We start from the raw sequence: 17099 nt of genomic DNA, 5'->3' as shown, positions 1-17099 counted from the left end.
AAATGAATCTCAGCCTCTGCTCCTGAGCTCAAGCAGTTAAATCCCGTGAGTTCCCAACTTCCTTTGTCTCCAGTGTTATTTTAGTGACAGTAAGCTCACAGCAGTTAAGAATGCACTTTTTTGTAGTAGAGACATCTCCTTAGTTATGATTCATGTCATTCTGCTGTGTAGGCTTATTGAAATTCCTCAACATGTCACTCACCCTGAAGGCTTCAGCACTGTGTGTGAATATGGCTATAAAATTGTGCTGGAATAGAACTAACTTGGGACTTACATTTACTGTAGATTTATGTAGCTGAACTTTATTCTGGTAGGCAAAACCCATAGTGTCATTTGATATGAGATAGCTGGTGCAAGGGTTTTGATTTACGGAAATTTTATGTTAATATTTTATTTCCTGGATTGTCCTATTGAACACATTTTGCCATTATAATTTTATTTGCTAGACAGTGATCTGACAGCGTTATTGCTGTGCCTTGCTATATAGATCTCATCAGCACTATTCTGATAACCTATCTCTCCATTTTGTGACTCAGGGCTTGCTGTTGGGCTGGATCCGCAAGGCTATGGGAACCCTGATTTCTGCTGGTTGTCTGTTCACGACACCCTTATCTGGAGTTTTGCTGGGCCCATTGTAATTGTTGTAGTGGTAAGTATGGTGGAGTTGGCATCCTGAGCTGTCTCTTCCTTTCTACTTCCTTTTCTTCTATGTTTTGTCAACCAATAGTCACAGTCTGAAACAGCAGTATTCCTTATCTTAGAAACCAGTATATTCAAGCTTGCATCTTCTGCTTGAACAGATAACATGAGCTAAGCTAAGCTCCTGGCTGCCAGTGCAAAGATTGTTCGTGGACAGTCCAGCCCTGTGGCTAGAAAGATGCTTGTTTTTCCTATTTGCATTGTTCCATGTTTGAAGGGTTGGTTGGGCAGCATGTAAAACAAGTCAATGAAATGAGCTCAAATAGTTGCTTCATCCAGAATTCCTAAAGAAATATTAAATAATTCAAATGTTAGGAACTTTAAAGAATTGGAGTTTTTTCTCCCTTAAAGCTTCTCTCAGTAACTGATCACCAGAAGATACACATACATGTGACTGTATCTTATATGCTGAGTGCAGTTCTTTCTCTCCAGTAAGAGTGAAGTACACCTGGAAGTGGTGTGGATGGGGGTTGGGAGATAACAGAGACATGGAACTGCCCCTGCTGATTAAGTGCAATTAAGAGCAATTAAGTGAACTAGGAGCCTTCAGCCTCAAGAGAAGAAAGCTGCAGAGAAGAGAGTGGGGAGAAGCTTGTAACAGCATGATAGCCTTCAGAACATAGCTGTGGAACCAACTGTGCAGTGTCTTTTCCAACATAGAAAATAGGAGAAAGAGGAGGCAGATTCAGAACAGGATGAGCTATGCCATTGCTCTGTGAAGAGATAGAAATAGCATGATGGCAGTGGTAAACCGTACATGATTTACGAAATTGGGTGACTGGAAGAATTCACAGCATAAGTTTTCACTATGAGTGATGAAGTACAAGTGAACCACCCCACCTCGTATATCCCAACCCTGGAAATCAGTGGAGGCTCAAGGGGCTTTTTGAGGAACTGGCACTGAATGCTTACTCTGTATATTCTTATATTCTGCCTTGGCCTCAGCAGAAACAAGATACTTGGTGAGTGGACTCTGGTCTGGAAAAGACAGCCATTCTTTAGCTTTTGTGTTTCATTCAAACCCCTTTGCACAGGGCAGTCTTGATGTGCTTCACCCAGATAGAATCCTAGAACAATCTTGACTGATACTGGTTTGAAACATGAATTTTAGAACTTGAAGAGACACATGAATTGAAGGGACAATATTCTTGGCACTCCAAACCATTTTAGGATAAAAATGTTATTGTCATTGAAGACTGAAATCTTAACAAATTTGGAGAAAGAACTTGAGCTGTTTTTTCAATTTCCCTTTCAGATAAACACTGTCATCTTTATACTAGCAATGAAAGCATCATGCAGACGAAGACAACGTTCGTTTGAAAAAACTGGAGTCATGTAAGTTTGGGTTCAAAAAGCTGTGCAAGAAGTTCTGTCCTGGAATAACAAAGGGATAGAACTACCAAAAAGTCAGAATTGGAAATAAGTAAGATACTTGGAGAAAAAGCCAGTCTGCATTGGTAGAAGAGTTTGGAATCTCTTTACCAGCACCTGTTTCTGGGGTTCCCTTGGCAGCTCTGTGAAAGCCTCCACCACATTGCTGTGCACTAGTGACAGCTGTAGGCATAACAAGAGAGGAAAGAGTGAAAAGATTGGTTTCAGTATGGTGTTACAATCCTGTCATGTCTTTCCTCGTGCTGCCTGCTGACACTTCACCTCATCCCTGGCATTTCCAGGTGGGCATAATTCTGAGTCTCCTCGTGCTCACCCATGGCTCAGAAATGTCTCCCTGATGCATACCAGAATGACCAGTCAGGTCAGGCAGAGACCACTGTGGTTCCTGTGCTAAGGACTGGCCTCCACCCCCATCCCATTCCCCGTGGGATGAGCAGAAAGCCCACAAGCTGAAACCTGCAGCCTTTCCGAACTGTTGTGGCAGCACATTCCCATTAAGTCTTATTTTGCCCAGAGCTTAGAATTTGCCTGTGAACTACAATGTGATTAGCTAGTGTCAAGACAGCCCCTTTTTACAAACAGGTAGCTGTATAAGATTTCAAAAGGCTTTCTGTAGCTACTTACTCAGCATTAGATCTCAGTTTTTGTTTTTTTTTCATTAAATCTCCCTAAACAAATGGGGAGAAATTGCTATTTAATGTCAGCCATTTTACTAAGAACATGAAACTTTTGCCACTAGAATTGTCACCAACTTTTGAAAGTGTCTGTGTAAATAATGCTTTTAAGCAAACATACACTCCCCTGACTGCTCTCAATTCAAAGCCTTGGGCTGTAACGTTGGGAAAGAATGTGAACGTGAACTCAACAAACAGAAATGAGACGGACCTGGCCATTTACCGCCCAGATCTCTGCCTCAGAGTCAACAAGACTGAACAGTAGGGCTTGGCGAACAGCCATGTTTGTTGGAAGTTCACCCTAGAAACAGACTTGAAAAGAAATTGCCTTTTTTTTTAATTTTTTTTAACCTGAATATTCTATGTTATTAGCACAAGGAGAGGGGTTGGGCATTGGCAGCTGGTGAGCACTGCCTCAAGTGCCTTCTGTTTGCTGAATTGTGGGCATTTACTCCTCACCAGGTCTGTGTGGGCTCTCAAGAAGGATAGGGCATTTTTTCTCACCTGTGTTGAGAAGCTGGGCTTTCCTCCTATGTCCTTCATGCTGCAAATGCTTTCTTGTTCTTACCTCACAGCTCGGTGCTGCGGACGGCGTTCCTGCTCCTTCTGCTCATCAGTGCCACGTGGCTGCTGGGGCTGATGGCAGTGAACAGCGACGTCATGACTTTTCATTATCTCTTTGCCATTTTCAGCTGCTTGCAGGTATGTTAGCATTTTGCCAGTGAATGACTTCAGAGAACGCACTGGTGTGCCCAAAAAATAGGTAAATGTTGGCTAACTTTGTAACTAAGGTGTTAAGTACAATTTTTGTATTGTTTTCTCAAAGGGAGGGCTCTGTTCACCAAAACCATACCTTCTAGTAATTGCAACTATCACTTTCAGTCATCCTAAGATAAGTGCTCTCAGAAAACGACAGATAAATAACAGTAGATAATTATACCTCTATCTTTCCAGAGGCAAAATCTTTGCTGCTGTCTTCTGCAAGTTCATTGTTAACAGTCATTTTGTTGCTTTCACAGTGTAAGTTACCATTTAAGAAAATTAGTCAAATGGTGATTCTTAGATATGACTCACTGCAGTAGGGTTCTACTGGATCACCAGTTTCATCTGCACTGTTGATTGAAGATGCAGAATATGGTTTGTAGGACATCTGGCATGAAAGTAATTATGAAGTCGTGCTAATTAGTACTGCCTACAGTACTAAAACAGCCACTGCTAGAAGGCAACTGCTGTCAGTTGCAGCATAAGAACCACAGATCTTAATGAAAGAGAAAAAGAAGTCTGGTAGGTCTCCCTCAGAGGTGCCTGTCCAGGCCTTGCGAGCACATGAGATAGACCAGCCTGGAACATACTCTACCACTGCAACTTGACGTGCTCTGAAATAAATATTCCCATTAGGCTATAAAACCAGGCTTCCACAAGCCTAGAATGAAATGAAATTAAATATAAACCTGATGAGAGGGAGGAAAGTCAGTGGCTGGAGCTCTCCAAACTTGCCTGGAGAGGCATGGTGGTATGTGGCGTTTCACGTCATTGCCTTCTTTGAACTTGTATTTTTAGAGAGACATTTATGTGAGTTTTATTAATGAATAATCCGAAAGTGCTAATGCCAACTAAGATTGCATTTGACTGAATGTTTAGAAAAAGAGCTTGAAGTTTAAAGTTACTCTCAGTCAATTGCTTTGGCTGAAATCTTGAAATGCAGGCATCTTGTAATGTTGGTACAGCTGCAACTTCATGAGTGATTGGCTTCTATATACTATATCTCCAACCAAAATGGATAACAGTTTGGCAGCTGCATGAATTCCCTCAAAGCAAATATATCTGAGAACATACACGTGCATGCTCCCTGCCTCCTCAAAAATGTGTTCATGTGTGTTCCTGGCAGGCCAAAGGCTGCCCAACCCTGGCGATTTCAGTGCCTTTCTCTTCCAGAGGGAAGAATATAAGGGACAAAAGCTCTCTGACCCCAGGATCTCTTCATGCCTTACAAGGCTTTCTAAAGTTCTTTTAGCAGCAATATTAAAGACGCCTACTACAGTAGTTCTCCATTTCCAGAAATTTTCTCTAAAGGCCGTGATATTGTTGGTGCTGTTACTGATTTTGTCTCATAATCAATGTAAAAGCTCTAAAAACTTAATGCAACTACAACCCTGAAACTTCCTGAAATGTCTTCCAGTGGCACTGATGTCCCTATTGGATATATTGAGAACTGTGAGGTAGAGTGACAACTACTATGAGCTCTGTTCTATAAATTCTATAGGAACACATCATTTTGTATATTTTCCAAGGCCATTTATGCACATTTAAGTTTGGAAGCAAATTATGAAGCAGGGATCAATCAGTGCCATTTCAGTCAAAGACAGGAAATAGTTACTGCTGTTGAAATCATGGACTGTGAACTGGAATTCAGGGGTTGTTTCAGAAATGCTGTTCTCTAATACTCATTTGTGTTTGCAGTTTGGTAGTAATGAATCATTTAGATTTCGTTTTCTTCTCTCTAAAATGATCCAGGGGCTGTTCATTTTCTTCTTTCACTGCGTATTTAACAAGGAAGTCAGGAAGCACTTGAAGAATACTTTAACTGGAAAGAAACCTCTTCCAGACGATTCCACTGCAACAAGAGCTACATTATTAACTGTAAGAAAAAAGATGGAAAAAAAATCATTTTCTGGCTGATAGAAGTTACCTAAAATGCACTTATAATTGGCATGTTAATAATTAAGTGAATTGTCTGATTTCAGTGACTTCTACAAAAATCACTGAGGACATCTCAAAAGTTTTGATTAGTGTTTTATTTAAAACTTATTTTTTTTCTCAGCATCGAAAATCACTTCTTAAAGACTTTCAATAGGTAGCATGCTTAACATGGACTTTCAGTAGGCATTCATTGTTTTTTATTCTTGCAAAGGTCAGGAAAAGCAAGCATAGAATTTGTATGTGGGGTATTCTGAACCATTTTGGTACTTGCATTATTCTGGTTATAGTCATGTTGATTTATGTAAGTAGAAGTCTGAAACTTGTAAGTAAAGGTAACTGATTAATCCTCCATATATATTGCAATCAGGTGACAACTACACAAGTAAGCTTAACAGGATCAGATTGTGATCTTGAGCCCTAAATCCATAAGATTGAACTGTGAAAGTACCCTCTAACATGGTGCTATCTGTGCCAGCTTGCATCCAGTCTCTCCCTAGCTGGGGAAGGGAGAGGATGGCATGCTTAGATTTTATTACCAGGTGGGAAATTGAGGAAGAGGTTTTAAGGCTCAGAACTGCAAAGGTTTTCAATCAATTGGTTGATTGAAATGGGGCACCAACACTCTTCTGATGAGCTGGGTCTGAGAACCTCATGTCCACCAGCTTTGAATATTCAAAGTGCTGTAATGAATACCCAGTTCCCTGCCCACAGGCTTTGGTGAAAACCATTTTAAGACTTCTTGCTTTGATCTGATTCCATGTCTATGTGCAGTAACATTAATAAGACATATGGACTCAAGATCAACATTATGAAAATGATCAGTCTTACTCTCCATTGCCCTTAAAGGCTCAGAGTAGGCCCTTAAATCATGTTTAAAATCTTTCTGTCAAGAAGGCATACAATGCCCTGGCCCGTGTTGTCCAGCAGCAATGAGCTGAAAGTCTTTGCTGAAACTCAGGCACACTGAGACTCTCAAGAGCAGGTACATCAGCTGCAGAAGAGAGTCAGTTACAGATCTCAGGCTCCAGCTTCTGCATCAGTGCTGGGCACTGCTCTTCTCCCAGTATACATGCTGCAGAATGGAAAGATCTGCTTAGAACAGAAAGGAATCCACTGTGTTTTGTTTAAAACAATGCCTCTTATCATTCACTGTTGCTTCGTGTCTTTTTTTTTCCCTTCAGCGATCTCTGAACTGTAACAACACATACATAGAAGAGCCAAATATGTACCGCACAACCATTGGGGAATCCACTGTCTCCCTAGAGAGCACCGTCAGGTCAGCCAAGAGCCACAATAGCTACCTTGCTTATATCCTCAGGTAATCCGGTGGCAGGTGCATGGCTTTCAGGTGCTTGCCTTTCCCTTTTCATTACTCTTGTGGAAAACAAAAAGCAAAAGAGAAGTGTTTGGGTTTAAGTGTTACTTGCTCTGTGTCTTAACAGTTATGTTTCATGTGACTGTCATTTTCTTTTGTGCATTTACTTTTGCATGCGTCTTCGCAATGGTGACTTCCAACAGTGCAGTGGTTAACATAGCTGCTGTGTTAACTATTTTGGCTGTGCTGCTTGCCTGTTAAAATACAGATGTGTTTCAAGGAGCAGGACTTAGATTATTAACATCAGGCTATTTCAGAATTATGATTCATGTCTCCAAGGCTGGCATTACCTGTGTCTTGCTGTAAAAGTGCCTACATTGGCAGTCAGATAAGTACGGGCTGACTAGCATGCACTGCAGCTGGCTGTGTTTGAGCAGAAGGATCTCATCTGCATGTCTGCCTTGTTGTAAGAACAGTGAAATGACCAAGAAAGGTGTCCCCTGTTTTTATCCTCTAAGGGATGATGCCGCTCATAAGCTCAGTGGATCCTCAAGTCAAGCAAGGGCTGGTCAGACTGAAGCAGATTCCTCCATTTTTCACAGGAATCCATCTAAGTCTAATGGTAAGAATTACTTTTAAGTGCTTTGACCCATTTGTGAACCTTTCCCTTCTCAGCAATTTTTTCAAAGCCTTCTGTAATAGTAGGAGCAGTTACTCTGCATCTCATTCTCATTATGCTGTTGGCATGAGGAGATACGCAGTGGTTGCCTTACTAGGAAATTCTGGAATGGAAATATGTATCTGCTTCTTGTGATGGCTCAGTTTTAATCTGACAGCTGTCACAGCTGCTGACAGTTTCTGGCGTCCCTTTTCTTTCTCACAAATTATGTACTACTGCTCTAGACTCTTAATTGGACATCTTTTAATGTTTGAGACCTTGAGGCAGTATCCTTTTTTATGACTGTGCATTTCATACAAGAAAATGAGAAGTGTCTCTTGTTTGATTTCCTTTCATTTGGGGTCTTGCTGTTAAATTTTGTTACCTTGTAGCAGTTTTTAAGAGTACATTTGCAGGCTTTTTTATATTTCAAGTACCTGGGCTTGCCAGTTGTTGTGTTGATTGAGATCCTGTGTTGTTACTGTTCTGAGTACTGAACAGTGCAAAAAGCATCCCCATTCTGTTCTGCAGCTCCCATTAGCTGAGCAGAGCAGTTATGCTTCCCATAAAGACTTAAGCAGATGCCACAGTCCTTCTGATTTATTCTTGAGAACACTTGTGGGTGCACATCCCTGGCACGTCCTGAACCAGACACCTGCCTTTTCTTTTTCTTCATGCATTGCAGACAGACGTGTCCAGCTCCTGGTCACCCTCTTATTGCTGTATTTCTCCTTTCTGCATTTGCAGATCATGACTCAGACTCTGACAGCGAACTGTCCCTTGATGAGCACAGCAGCTCTTATGCCTCCTCCCATTCATCAGACAGTGAAGAAGACGGACTTGAGCCAGAGAAAAAGTGGAACACATCCACTGCCAAAAACAATGAGCGTGGCCCTCTCCACAGCACACCTAAAGGTACTCCTGATGCAAGGGGAGAGCAGTGGTTTTATTTTCTTCAAAATAGCTTTTAAGTAGATGTAACAAATTTACCAGGCTAGCATATATTTGAGAATGGCATCCCTACCACTGTACCTTGCTACTGCAGATTGATCCTTGTCTCCAGCTTAGAGGCCTTTCTTCTTTTCAAGAGTTTGTTCATAGGGGAAAATGAGTGCAGGTAAAAAGATGCTGGAGCAAATCTGCAACTTAATCATGCTCGGGCAGACAGCAGTCAGCATGTTTTGCAGCAGGTCCCAGCAGCACTTGGAAATGGTGCTACACAGCCAGCAAAATGCAAAAGGAGAGGAAGAGGGGGAGGGAACTTGTTATTTTGTAGGCACGAGGACAAAGTACTTGCCTCTCTTTGTGCAGCACAGGCATCTGGATGTAGTGGAGCCATGGGAGGTGCCTCGGCTGCCCTCACCTCTCAGAAATCACTGTTCCCAGGGAGCCTGGGGGATTGCCAGCCCTGGAGAGAAGAGGGTTAGGTTTGTCTCACACTTCTCTGTGTGGAACCACAGCCTTGCTCTAGGCAGAGTTGGACACCTTGCCATCCTTCCAGAGGTATTTTGAGGGCTTTGCTGCACCCCACGAGCAGTGCAGTCCAATGAGAATCATCTGAAGCACACAAAAGTTTGACTGTCTGGTTTGGCACACATCTCCTCCCCAGCTGCTGGAGATAACACTGGCTGGGCAGCAGTTGGAAAAACCTATCCAGCAGTGGTTTTCGAGCTAGTGTTTTTTTGCATTGCAGTTGATACCCTTCCCAATCATGTGAAACCCTATTGGCCCACAGAGTGCATAACGGCCAGCGACAGCGAGGACCCCAGCGGGAAACAGAAACTCAAAGTTGAGACCAAGGTCAACGTTGAGCTTCACAGGGAAAATCAGGTGAACCACAGCAATGAAGCACCACAGGACAAAGAGAATGATGGGCAGCAGAAGGAGAACAGACCTCTGTCCCACCAGAACAACCAGCAGCCGGAGCAGAGGAAAGGTAGTGCAGCCAGCCCAGCTCTGCAAGCAGGCCATGAGACTGGGGCGATAATAAGCATTAGTTAGGGAGGGGATTGGGATCATTAGGAGAGCACTTTCCTAATGGCTTCAGCCTGTATTACTGGGGGGAAGTGGTGAATTCTGATCCTTTGGTTCTGAAATAAAGTGACAAACCAGAATTCTTATTAAGAAATACAAAGAGTTGCTTCTCAGATGCGTTCAGTTTGATAAATGAATTTACTGATGTGTTTCAAAATCCTGATTATTCCCTCTTTTTGGTGACAGGCATCTTAAAAAATAAAGTCACCTACCCTCCCCCACTGATTGACAAGAATATGAAGAATCGGCTGCGAGAAAAGCTGTCAGATTACAATCAGACCACGATCTCATCGAGGACTACTTCCCTTGGGACTAACGATGGGGTCCGCTCTCCTTCAGACTCGGGGGTGACAGTAAAAATGCTCGGAGGGAGCAGTCTCGAGACCAGCTCAATGGCATGGCCATGAACGTCCATGTGGGAACAGGACATGCTGAGACATCAGACTCAGAGTAAGTGCCACGTGGGATGCCCTGGCAGACCTTCCATGGTTCTCACCTCTTCCTCCACTTTCCATCTCCATACTCCCACATGAACAAAGATTTCATGGAGATTGGACCAGAGTCCTTCACCAGTGCCTGTGCTGATTGCTCATCCACCACGTGCACGCACAGTAGCGATTCACTGACAGGAAGATCAAAATCAGGTGTCACAGGCAGTGTGCTATGATAGACACCTGTCACTGGTCACCCTGGAGTGCTCTGTACTGGCAAACCGTGCATGCTAGCATGAGCAATGTAGCTGTGGGGATTGTGCCCTAGGAGTGCTCTGCTCAGGGCCACCCCCTTCTCCCACCACTGTGCTCCCAATCTCTCACCTCTACGCATCTTGGACCATGGGAGCATTTTTTTTCTCTCTTTTTCACCAACCCTCTTGTTTTGTAGCAAGGAGGATGTTTGGGACCATTCAGGACATGTCACAGGGTGCAGTTAATTATAATGTGGCCAGTATTGGGTACATAAGGAGCAGAATTAGAGCAGGACGATACGTGGAGCAGCACTTCTTGATGCATGTCCAGCAAGAGGTGTCGTGGGTGGCCAAAAGGTACCGTGGAGGTGGGCAGATGGGGGCAAAACCCAAATGAGCAGGACCCTGAGGAAGCCCTGCATTGTGTGGGGTGAGGCTGGGGGAGAATGGGAGTCCAGCCAAGCAAGAGGAACATGTTATCTGGGCTGGAGAGCTAACAGCTGCAGAGAGAAGTGCTGTGTTGAGCTGCTGACCCTAAATTACCAGGTGTGTGATTCCCACCCACTGTATAGTGTGTGTATTTGCCATTCTAAACAAAATCAAACATTAACAAAAGGCTGAGCAAGCTTTCAACCACAGGGTATTCTCAGAAACCTCATTACTCATTGCACTTTTCACATTCAAAATGAGAAGAGCCTTGAGTAAAGTCTGTAAACATTTTGCACACATCATCTTCCTTTTACTAACACGAATAATAGTCTCACTCCTTCTTCAAACTCAGAGACAATTCCTTACCCATCTTTAACCTAATCCCACCACGCGTTAGACTCTCAGTGCTGTTCAAGGGTGTGCAGACCGTTCCCAGCCCACTACAGAAACATGTGTTTGGGTTGTTGGGGACTGGCAGTTGAAATAGATCCTGGTTTGGGATGCATGAATCTGCCTGAAATATGTTTCTAACAGCTTGCAAGGTCTGTGTGTGAGCCTCACATCATCACCTAAGGGTTAGCCAAACACACGCACTCCATAAACTTTCCTCTAAATAGTGCACCTCTCAGCCACCCGCTGTACAACTCTCATAGCCCATAGCGCCCGCAGGGGTGTGCTCAGGAAGAGCATTCTCTTCTTGGGGATGTGCAGCAGTAGGATGAAGAGCATTGGCCTAAAGCTTGTACATAGGAAGTTCCGTATGGTAAGGGTGATGGAGCACTGGAACAGATTGCCCAGAGAGGTTGTGAAGTTTCTTCTATGGAGATATTCAAAACCTGTTGGGATGTCTATCTGTGCAACTTATGGTAGGGAACCTGCTTTAGCAGGGGGATTGGACTCGATGATCTCTTGAGGTCCCTTCCAACCCCTGTGATTCTGTGATCCCCATGCAACATTCATTTGGCAAGCATCAGTGGAGCATGAGACCTAACTAAAAAGATTGGGTCGATTTGGGTGGGGTCATTTGCCAGTGCCTGTTTAACCCTAAACCTGCATGATCACTTCTTCCCACTAACAGAGGCAGTAATGAAACTTCAATTTGAACCACCAGGGAGCTGTGATCGTGGTTCTGGACTCCTCGCTGTGGGGCTGAGCCTCCGACTTCGCCGGGATCACTGCGTAGCCAGAGGACGAGGGTGGTGGTGCCCTGGCAGAGCACCGGTGCTCGCATTGGGAACACGGTGCCGGCTCCACCCGCCGTGGGGCTGCTCTGGGGTAACGCTGCCTGCAACGTCAACCCGTGCCAAAATGCATGGAACGGCCGCAGGGCTGCCCGGAAGGGCTGGGTACCTCCTCACAGTGTGGACAGTGCTGCAGGGGCTGTATATCTGCTGGGGAGAAGCGAGGGAAAACAAGCTACCGCCACAGTCCTACAGCGAGTCAGCCCGCCGGCCTCCAGGCAGGCACCCCCAGGTGGCTCTCATCAACTTTTCTCCGGCCGCAGTGTGACCCATCAACCTGCTGCACTCTGCGGAGGAATGTCCCAACAAGTGTCCTTTAGTTTCTATGCCAGCATCTCCGATGGACGTGTCGTCTCCAGAAAAAAAAAACCCACACCCTTTATATATATATACATATATATATATATAAAGTGTAGATACTTTTATATATTTTGTATGGTGATGCGAAAGAAAAAGCTCTTTTGTATATTTTACATTTATACTGATCTTCTTAATTTGATAACGGGAAATCAGTTAAAAGAGTTTTGATATTTTTTATATAAACATTGCACAGTTTTACTTGAATTCGGCGTTCAATAAAGTAACAGAGGTTTGCATGGAAACCAGCCTGCCATGCAATGCAGAGTAACACAGTACATCCATGCATACAGTAGGTTTTGTTGACAGGTTTTGGAGCACTAAGGACACAGCATCTTTCTTTGTAACCTCTTCTACAAGTGACAAAATACGCTTTGTGTTTTTTCCACTTTTTGGTGTTTTCGCCTTTTCTCTCGGTGCACTGAAATGTTCAGAAACTGCACTTCAGGACTAAAAATAAGTTGTCTTAAGGTTTCAACACCGTCTTTGTGTGGCAGAACTCAAATCAGCATTGCCGTTAGCAAGAATAAGAAAGCAAGTGGTGTAAGTGAGAGGGGTTGCTCTGACTCTGCTGGTGTGGCTCAGGGACCTCAGGGAAAGGGTCCCCCTCCCAGGTTCTGTATGAGGGGCGTTCTGCATTGCAGCCATGGCGCTGATAATTCCTGTCCCCCTGCAGTCAGCAGCTGATCGGAGCAGAAACACAGGGCTGGAAGGATGGCCAGGCTTCACTTCCCAGCTGCTGGGCACATCCCTGCTTTCCCCCGTGTGTCCAAAGGCGCGTGGAAGGATTAAGGTTCTGTGGGCAATGGTACGGCTGTGAGCTGCTGCCTGCCACCAGGGCTCCTGGGGCTCCTCACATCCCATGCAGCCCTGTGGGAACGCATCAGCTTTCCTTTGCACCAGTGGGAAAGGGGAGATGCAGAAAATCTCTAAATAGAATGTGGAAATGCAGGGGAAAGGAAAGAGAAATAAAGTATGTGTCGGTCTCAGTTTTGGTATATTCCTGTGCATTTTTGAATGCATTTTGGAGGCTGTTGGAAGGGGAGGAAGGGTATTCTTCCTCTACAAGTGATGCAGTGTGCTGTGTGAAATTCTCTGGCTGAGAAAAACCATTCTGAATGTTTCGGGTGTCTGACACTTGGCCATGTGCTCAGGCACTGTGCAGAGCCTGTGGGAGTTGTTTCACATCTGTGTATGTATATTTTGTCCCAGTGAGATGTAGGTAGTCTTATTTTGATCAGAACTGTTGCAGTAAAGGAGGGTCAGTTGTATTAATGACAAAAAAAAATAATTAAAACCTATTTTTATGACTTTTTAAAAGCTTTATGGCAGATTAGACACTGGAGGTTGTTTGTTGTTTTTTTTTTTTAACAAATGTATATTTATTAATGTGCAGAACACTGGAATTGCAGCAGAGATGAAAGGAGAATTTACAATAAATTAAGATTTTTTTTGGACTTGTGTTCCATCTCTGGAGTTTATTTTCAGTGCTGTATCCATTGTTCCTGCAGGATTTGCATGGAAGAAACCCCAGGTATTGCATTGAGAGCCACCCAAGCCCAACACAGCCTCCTACCATGGAGGGGCTGATCCCAAGGCTGCAATCAGAAGGAGCTGTTCTGACTTTCTTGGCTCCACTCTTGGCTTTCTTGAGCCAACAAGCACTAAGCTGTGCTCTTGCTCACACTGTACTTCTCAGGCTGTTGTGCAAGTCTTCATTAAATATCTTGTGAGGCACAGCAGGGACCTGCAAGGGTTTGGAGGCACTCTGGAAATGAAGTGTTTCCCAGTATCACCTGGCCAGCTTTTCTGTAAATGTTGCTAAACATTAGGCAATGAACTGTCAGGATGCAAGGTGAGGGAGTGAGAGCTTCACTACTGTAATGATTTAGGAGCAGAATCAAAGGTGGGGAGCTTTGATTTGCAAACTTCTCTGCCAAAACTTGCCACTAAACAAATGCAATCAATGAACCCAAAGGGTTTTTTTTTAATGTTAATGTACAAGTTCATTTTTGCTGGAACAATAATACTTGTATCTGTTCTCATTTATACAGTCCTCCCCATTTCTATGGAAAAGCACGGCTAAGACCCAGGCTTTCACATGAGCTGCTTTGGGTCAGAGCAGTGCATGGTCCTGTCCCAGCACCAACCACCAGCAGATGTTCAGGAACAGGATCAGCACAACAGTGTTGCACAGCAAGGTGGCCCTGAGCCCAGCAAGCTCAGGAGTTCCATTATGGGATGTGTTGTCCCTACCAGCACATTTTTTCACTCCAATCATTTATCCTGTTGCTTTTGCACCCATGTAAAAATCTGGTATGCAGTGGGTTGTAGACACAAGCAGTAAGAAGGGATTCCTACTCATATTCAGCCTTCCTTCTTGCCCTTCTCCCACCTCTTCCCAGCACTACATGCATCCTTCTTGGAGGCGGCAATGAGAGAGGAAAGAGGTCAGGGCTGCCTGCAGAATGCACGATGCAGGCCAGCCAGCAGTCAGAAAGTGAGATTTGATTTAGGCAAATTGAGGGAAGAAGAATTCCAGCAGAGATGGACCAGCAGCAGTGACGTGGCACAGGGAGGCTGAAGTAACCCAAGAGATCACATAGCTCAGCCTCCTCCACAACCCAGGACCAAACGTGCTTGGGGATTTATCCAACGAGCTCCTAAAAATCCTAGATTCCATTCCAGTATATCTGCCAACCGCCCGCAGGGCCGGGGCCTGCCTGGGCTACGTGTGGGCCCCACAGCCCTTCTGCCGTACTGCCTGGCCTCTACCCTTCCTGTTGGCACTTTTAAAAGTTCACTTCTCCTCCCTGTGAGCAACAATTCCCACTGCTGTCATTTTTCATATCAGCCTCTTGGTTTTGGATCCAATCTTCAATTTCTCAAACTCATTTGGATGTTACTCCTGTCCATGAAGATGCCTGTAGTCCTTTGGCAACATCTGCAGATCTTACAGGCTTCCTTTTATTTCGTCATCCAGCCTATGAATGAAATTACCAAATAAAACAAAGCCCAAGAGAGATTCTATAAAACATCTGTGCTTGCCCAGAGAGTTCTGGACAAGACCTCATAGCGGAGAGCATCAGCCTGCGCTGATTGCAGTGTTGGGCAGTGCCAAAATCTCTGCTTGAAGGCATGTCCTATCTGTTGCTGCTCCTTCACCCAGTGTGTCAGCACTGTGTTAAAGGACAAAATGAGATGTGAGATGTGTACTGCAAATCATAGAATCACAGAACCATTAAGGCTAGAACAGACCACTAACATCCTCTAGTCCAATCATCAGCCCATTCCTACCAATACTAACTAACGATGTGTCTCAGTGCCACCTCTCCATGGTTCTTCAACACCTCCATGGACGGTGACTGCACCACCTCCCTGGGCAGCCTGTGCCACTGCCTCATCACTCTTTCATGTTTTTATATACGTACACATTTGTTAGATGATGTTCAAGAGGACAAAGACTGTGTGAAGCCCCGTGCAGCTCTAACCGTGCCTCTTTTCATGCAGGAGAGGCCTTGCAAGGAGCAGCTTTGAGGCCACGTGCTGTGGGTGGGGGCTGCAGCACTCCCTCAGAACAGGAGCGCTCTCACACAGGAGCAAGCACCCTGAAGGGACAGAGAGATTGAGAGTGCTCTTCAATCACAACAGCTGCGCTTCCAATATGTGCTCCTCAGATCCTCAGATTCCTTTAAAAAACAAACAAACAAAAAAACCTACAGCAATAATGTCATTGGTTACAAAACAGCTCCCAGAAGTTCTGCGTGTTTTAAGAGGGTGAGGGAAACCTGGCTCTCAAGGACACTCCCACCCAGTTCCATTCCACACAGTCCCACAGGAGGCAGCCACAGCTGTGTTTGGGGGAAGCACAGCCACAAGGTTCCAGGCCAGGCACTAAATCAACCCCAAGCAGCACACGTTCACTTTTTGAGAAAAATCCATACATTTCATTCCATATTTCAGTTCACTGAATGAAACGAACAAGAAACCTTGGATGGTTAACCCCTTCACTTCCAGCTGCACAGAGGAGGATGGACAGGCTGGGGAGTTGGGTGGAGAGGAACCTGGTGAGGTTAAACAAGAGTAAGTGTAGAGCCCTGCAGCTGGGGAGGAATAACCAGATGCAGTGTGCTGGTGGACAACAGGTTGGCCATGAGCCAGCAGTGTGCCCCTGTGGCCAAGAAGGCCAACGGGATCCTGGGGTGCATTAAAAAGAGCGTGGCCAGCAGGTTGAGGGAAGTTCTCCTCTCCTGCACATGTGGTCAGACCAGATGTGAAGCACTGCATCCAGTTCTGGGCTCCCCAGTGCAAGAAAGACGCAGAACTGCTGGAGAGAACCCAGTGGGGGGTCTCAGAGATGACTGGGGCCCTGGAGCATCTTCTTTGTGAGGAAAGGCTGAGAGACCAGGGGTGTTCAGCTGGAGAAGAGAAAGAGGAAGAGCCATGAATATGATTAGAGGGCCAAAGCACCTCTCCTATGAAGACAGATGGAGGGAGTGAGACTTGTTTAGCTTGGAGAAGAGGCAGCTCTTGTGAGACCTCTTTGTGTCCTTCCAGTAGTTACAAGAAGCTTATAAACAGGAGGGAAGTCAACTTTTCACACAGTCTGATAGCGATAAGACATGGGAGAATGGATTTGAACTAAAAGAAGGGAGATTTAGGTTAGATGTTAGGAGGAAGCTCTATACTCAGAGGGCAGTGAGGCACTGACACAGCTGCCAGAGCTTGTGGAGTCTCCTTCTCTGGAGATATTCAAGACTTGTCTGGATGCCTACCTGTGCAACCTACTGTAGGGAGCCTCCTTTAGCAAGGTGGTTGGACATGATGATCTCTAGAGGTCCCTCCCAAGCTCTACAATTCTATGATTCTGTGAATCTGCCCCATGAGCAATGCTCAGCCCCTGGGCTCAATAAGG

General features: G+C 44.8%; 1 protein-coding gene across 1 annotated transcript in view; it reads left to right on the top strand.

The window, feature by feature from the left end:
• The window catches only part of CELSR1 (cadherin EGF LAG seven-pass G-type receptor 1), a 95379-nt gene extending 81738 nt beyond the window's left edge, over positions 1-13641 (top strand). The window contains 11 exon segments of the mRNA XM_031552882.1: positions 537-649; positions 1955-2034; positions 3341-3467; positions 5280-5405; positions 6647-6783; positions 7299-7402; positions 8186-8353; positions 9132-9374; positions 9659-9829; positions 9832-9922; positions 11698-13641. Of these exon segments, the coding sequence (XP_031408742.1) occupies positions 537-649; positions 1955-2034; positions 3341-3467; positions 5280-5405; positions 6647-6783; positions 7299-7402; positions 8186-8353; positions 9132-9374; positions 9659-9829; positions 9832-9922; positions 11698-11707 (1370 nt within the window). The 3' untranslated portion in view covers positions 11708-13641.
• The last annotated feature ends 3458 nt before the right edge of the window (positions 13642-17099 follow it).

Source organism: Meleagris gallopavo, chromosome 1 (genome assembly GCF_000146605.3).
Source record: "Meleagris gallopavo isolate NT-WF06-2002-E0010 breed Aviagen turkey brand Nicholas breeding stock chromosome 1, Turkey_5.1, whole genome shotgun sequence".
Taxonomy (NCBI): Eukaryota; Metazoa; Chordata; class Aves; order Galliformes; family Phasianidae; genus Meleagris; species Meleagris gallopavo.
Note: the sequence above shows the minus strand (reverse complement) of the source record. Positions and strands in the feature narration are given on the sequence as shown.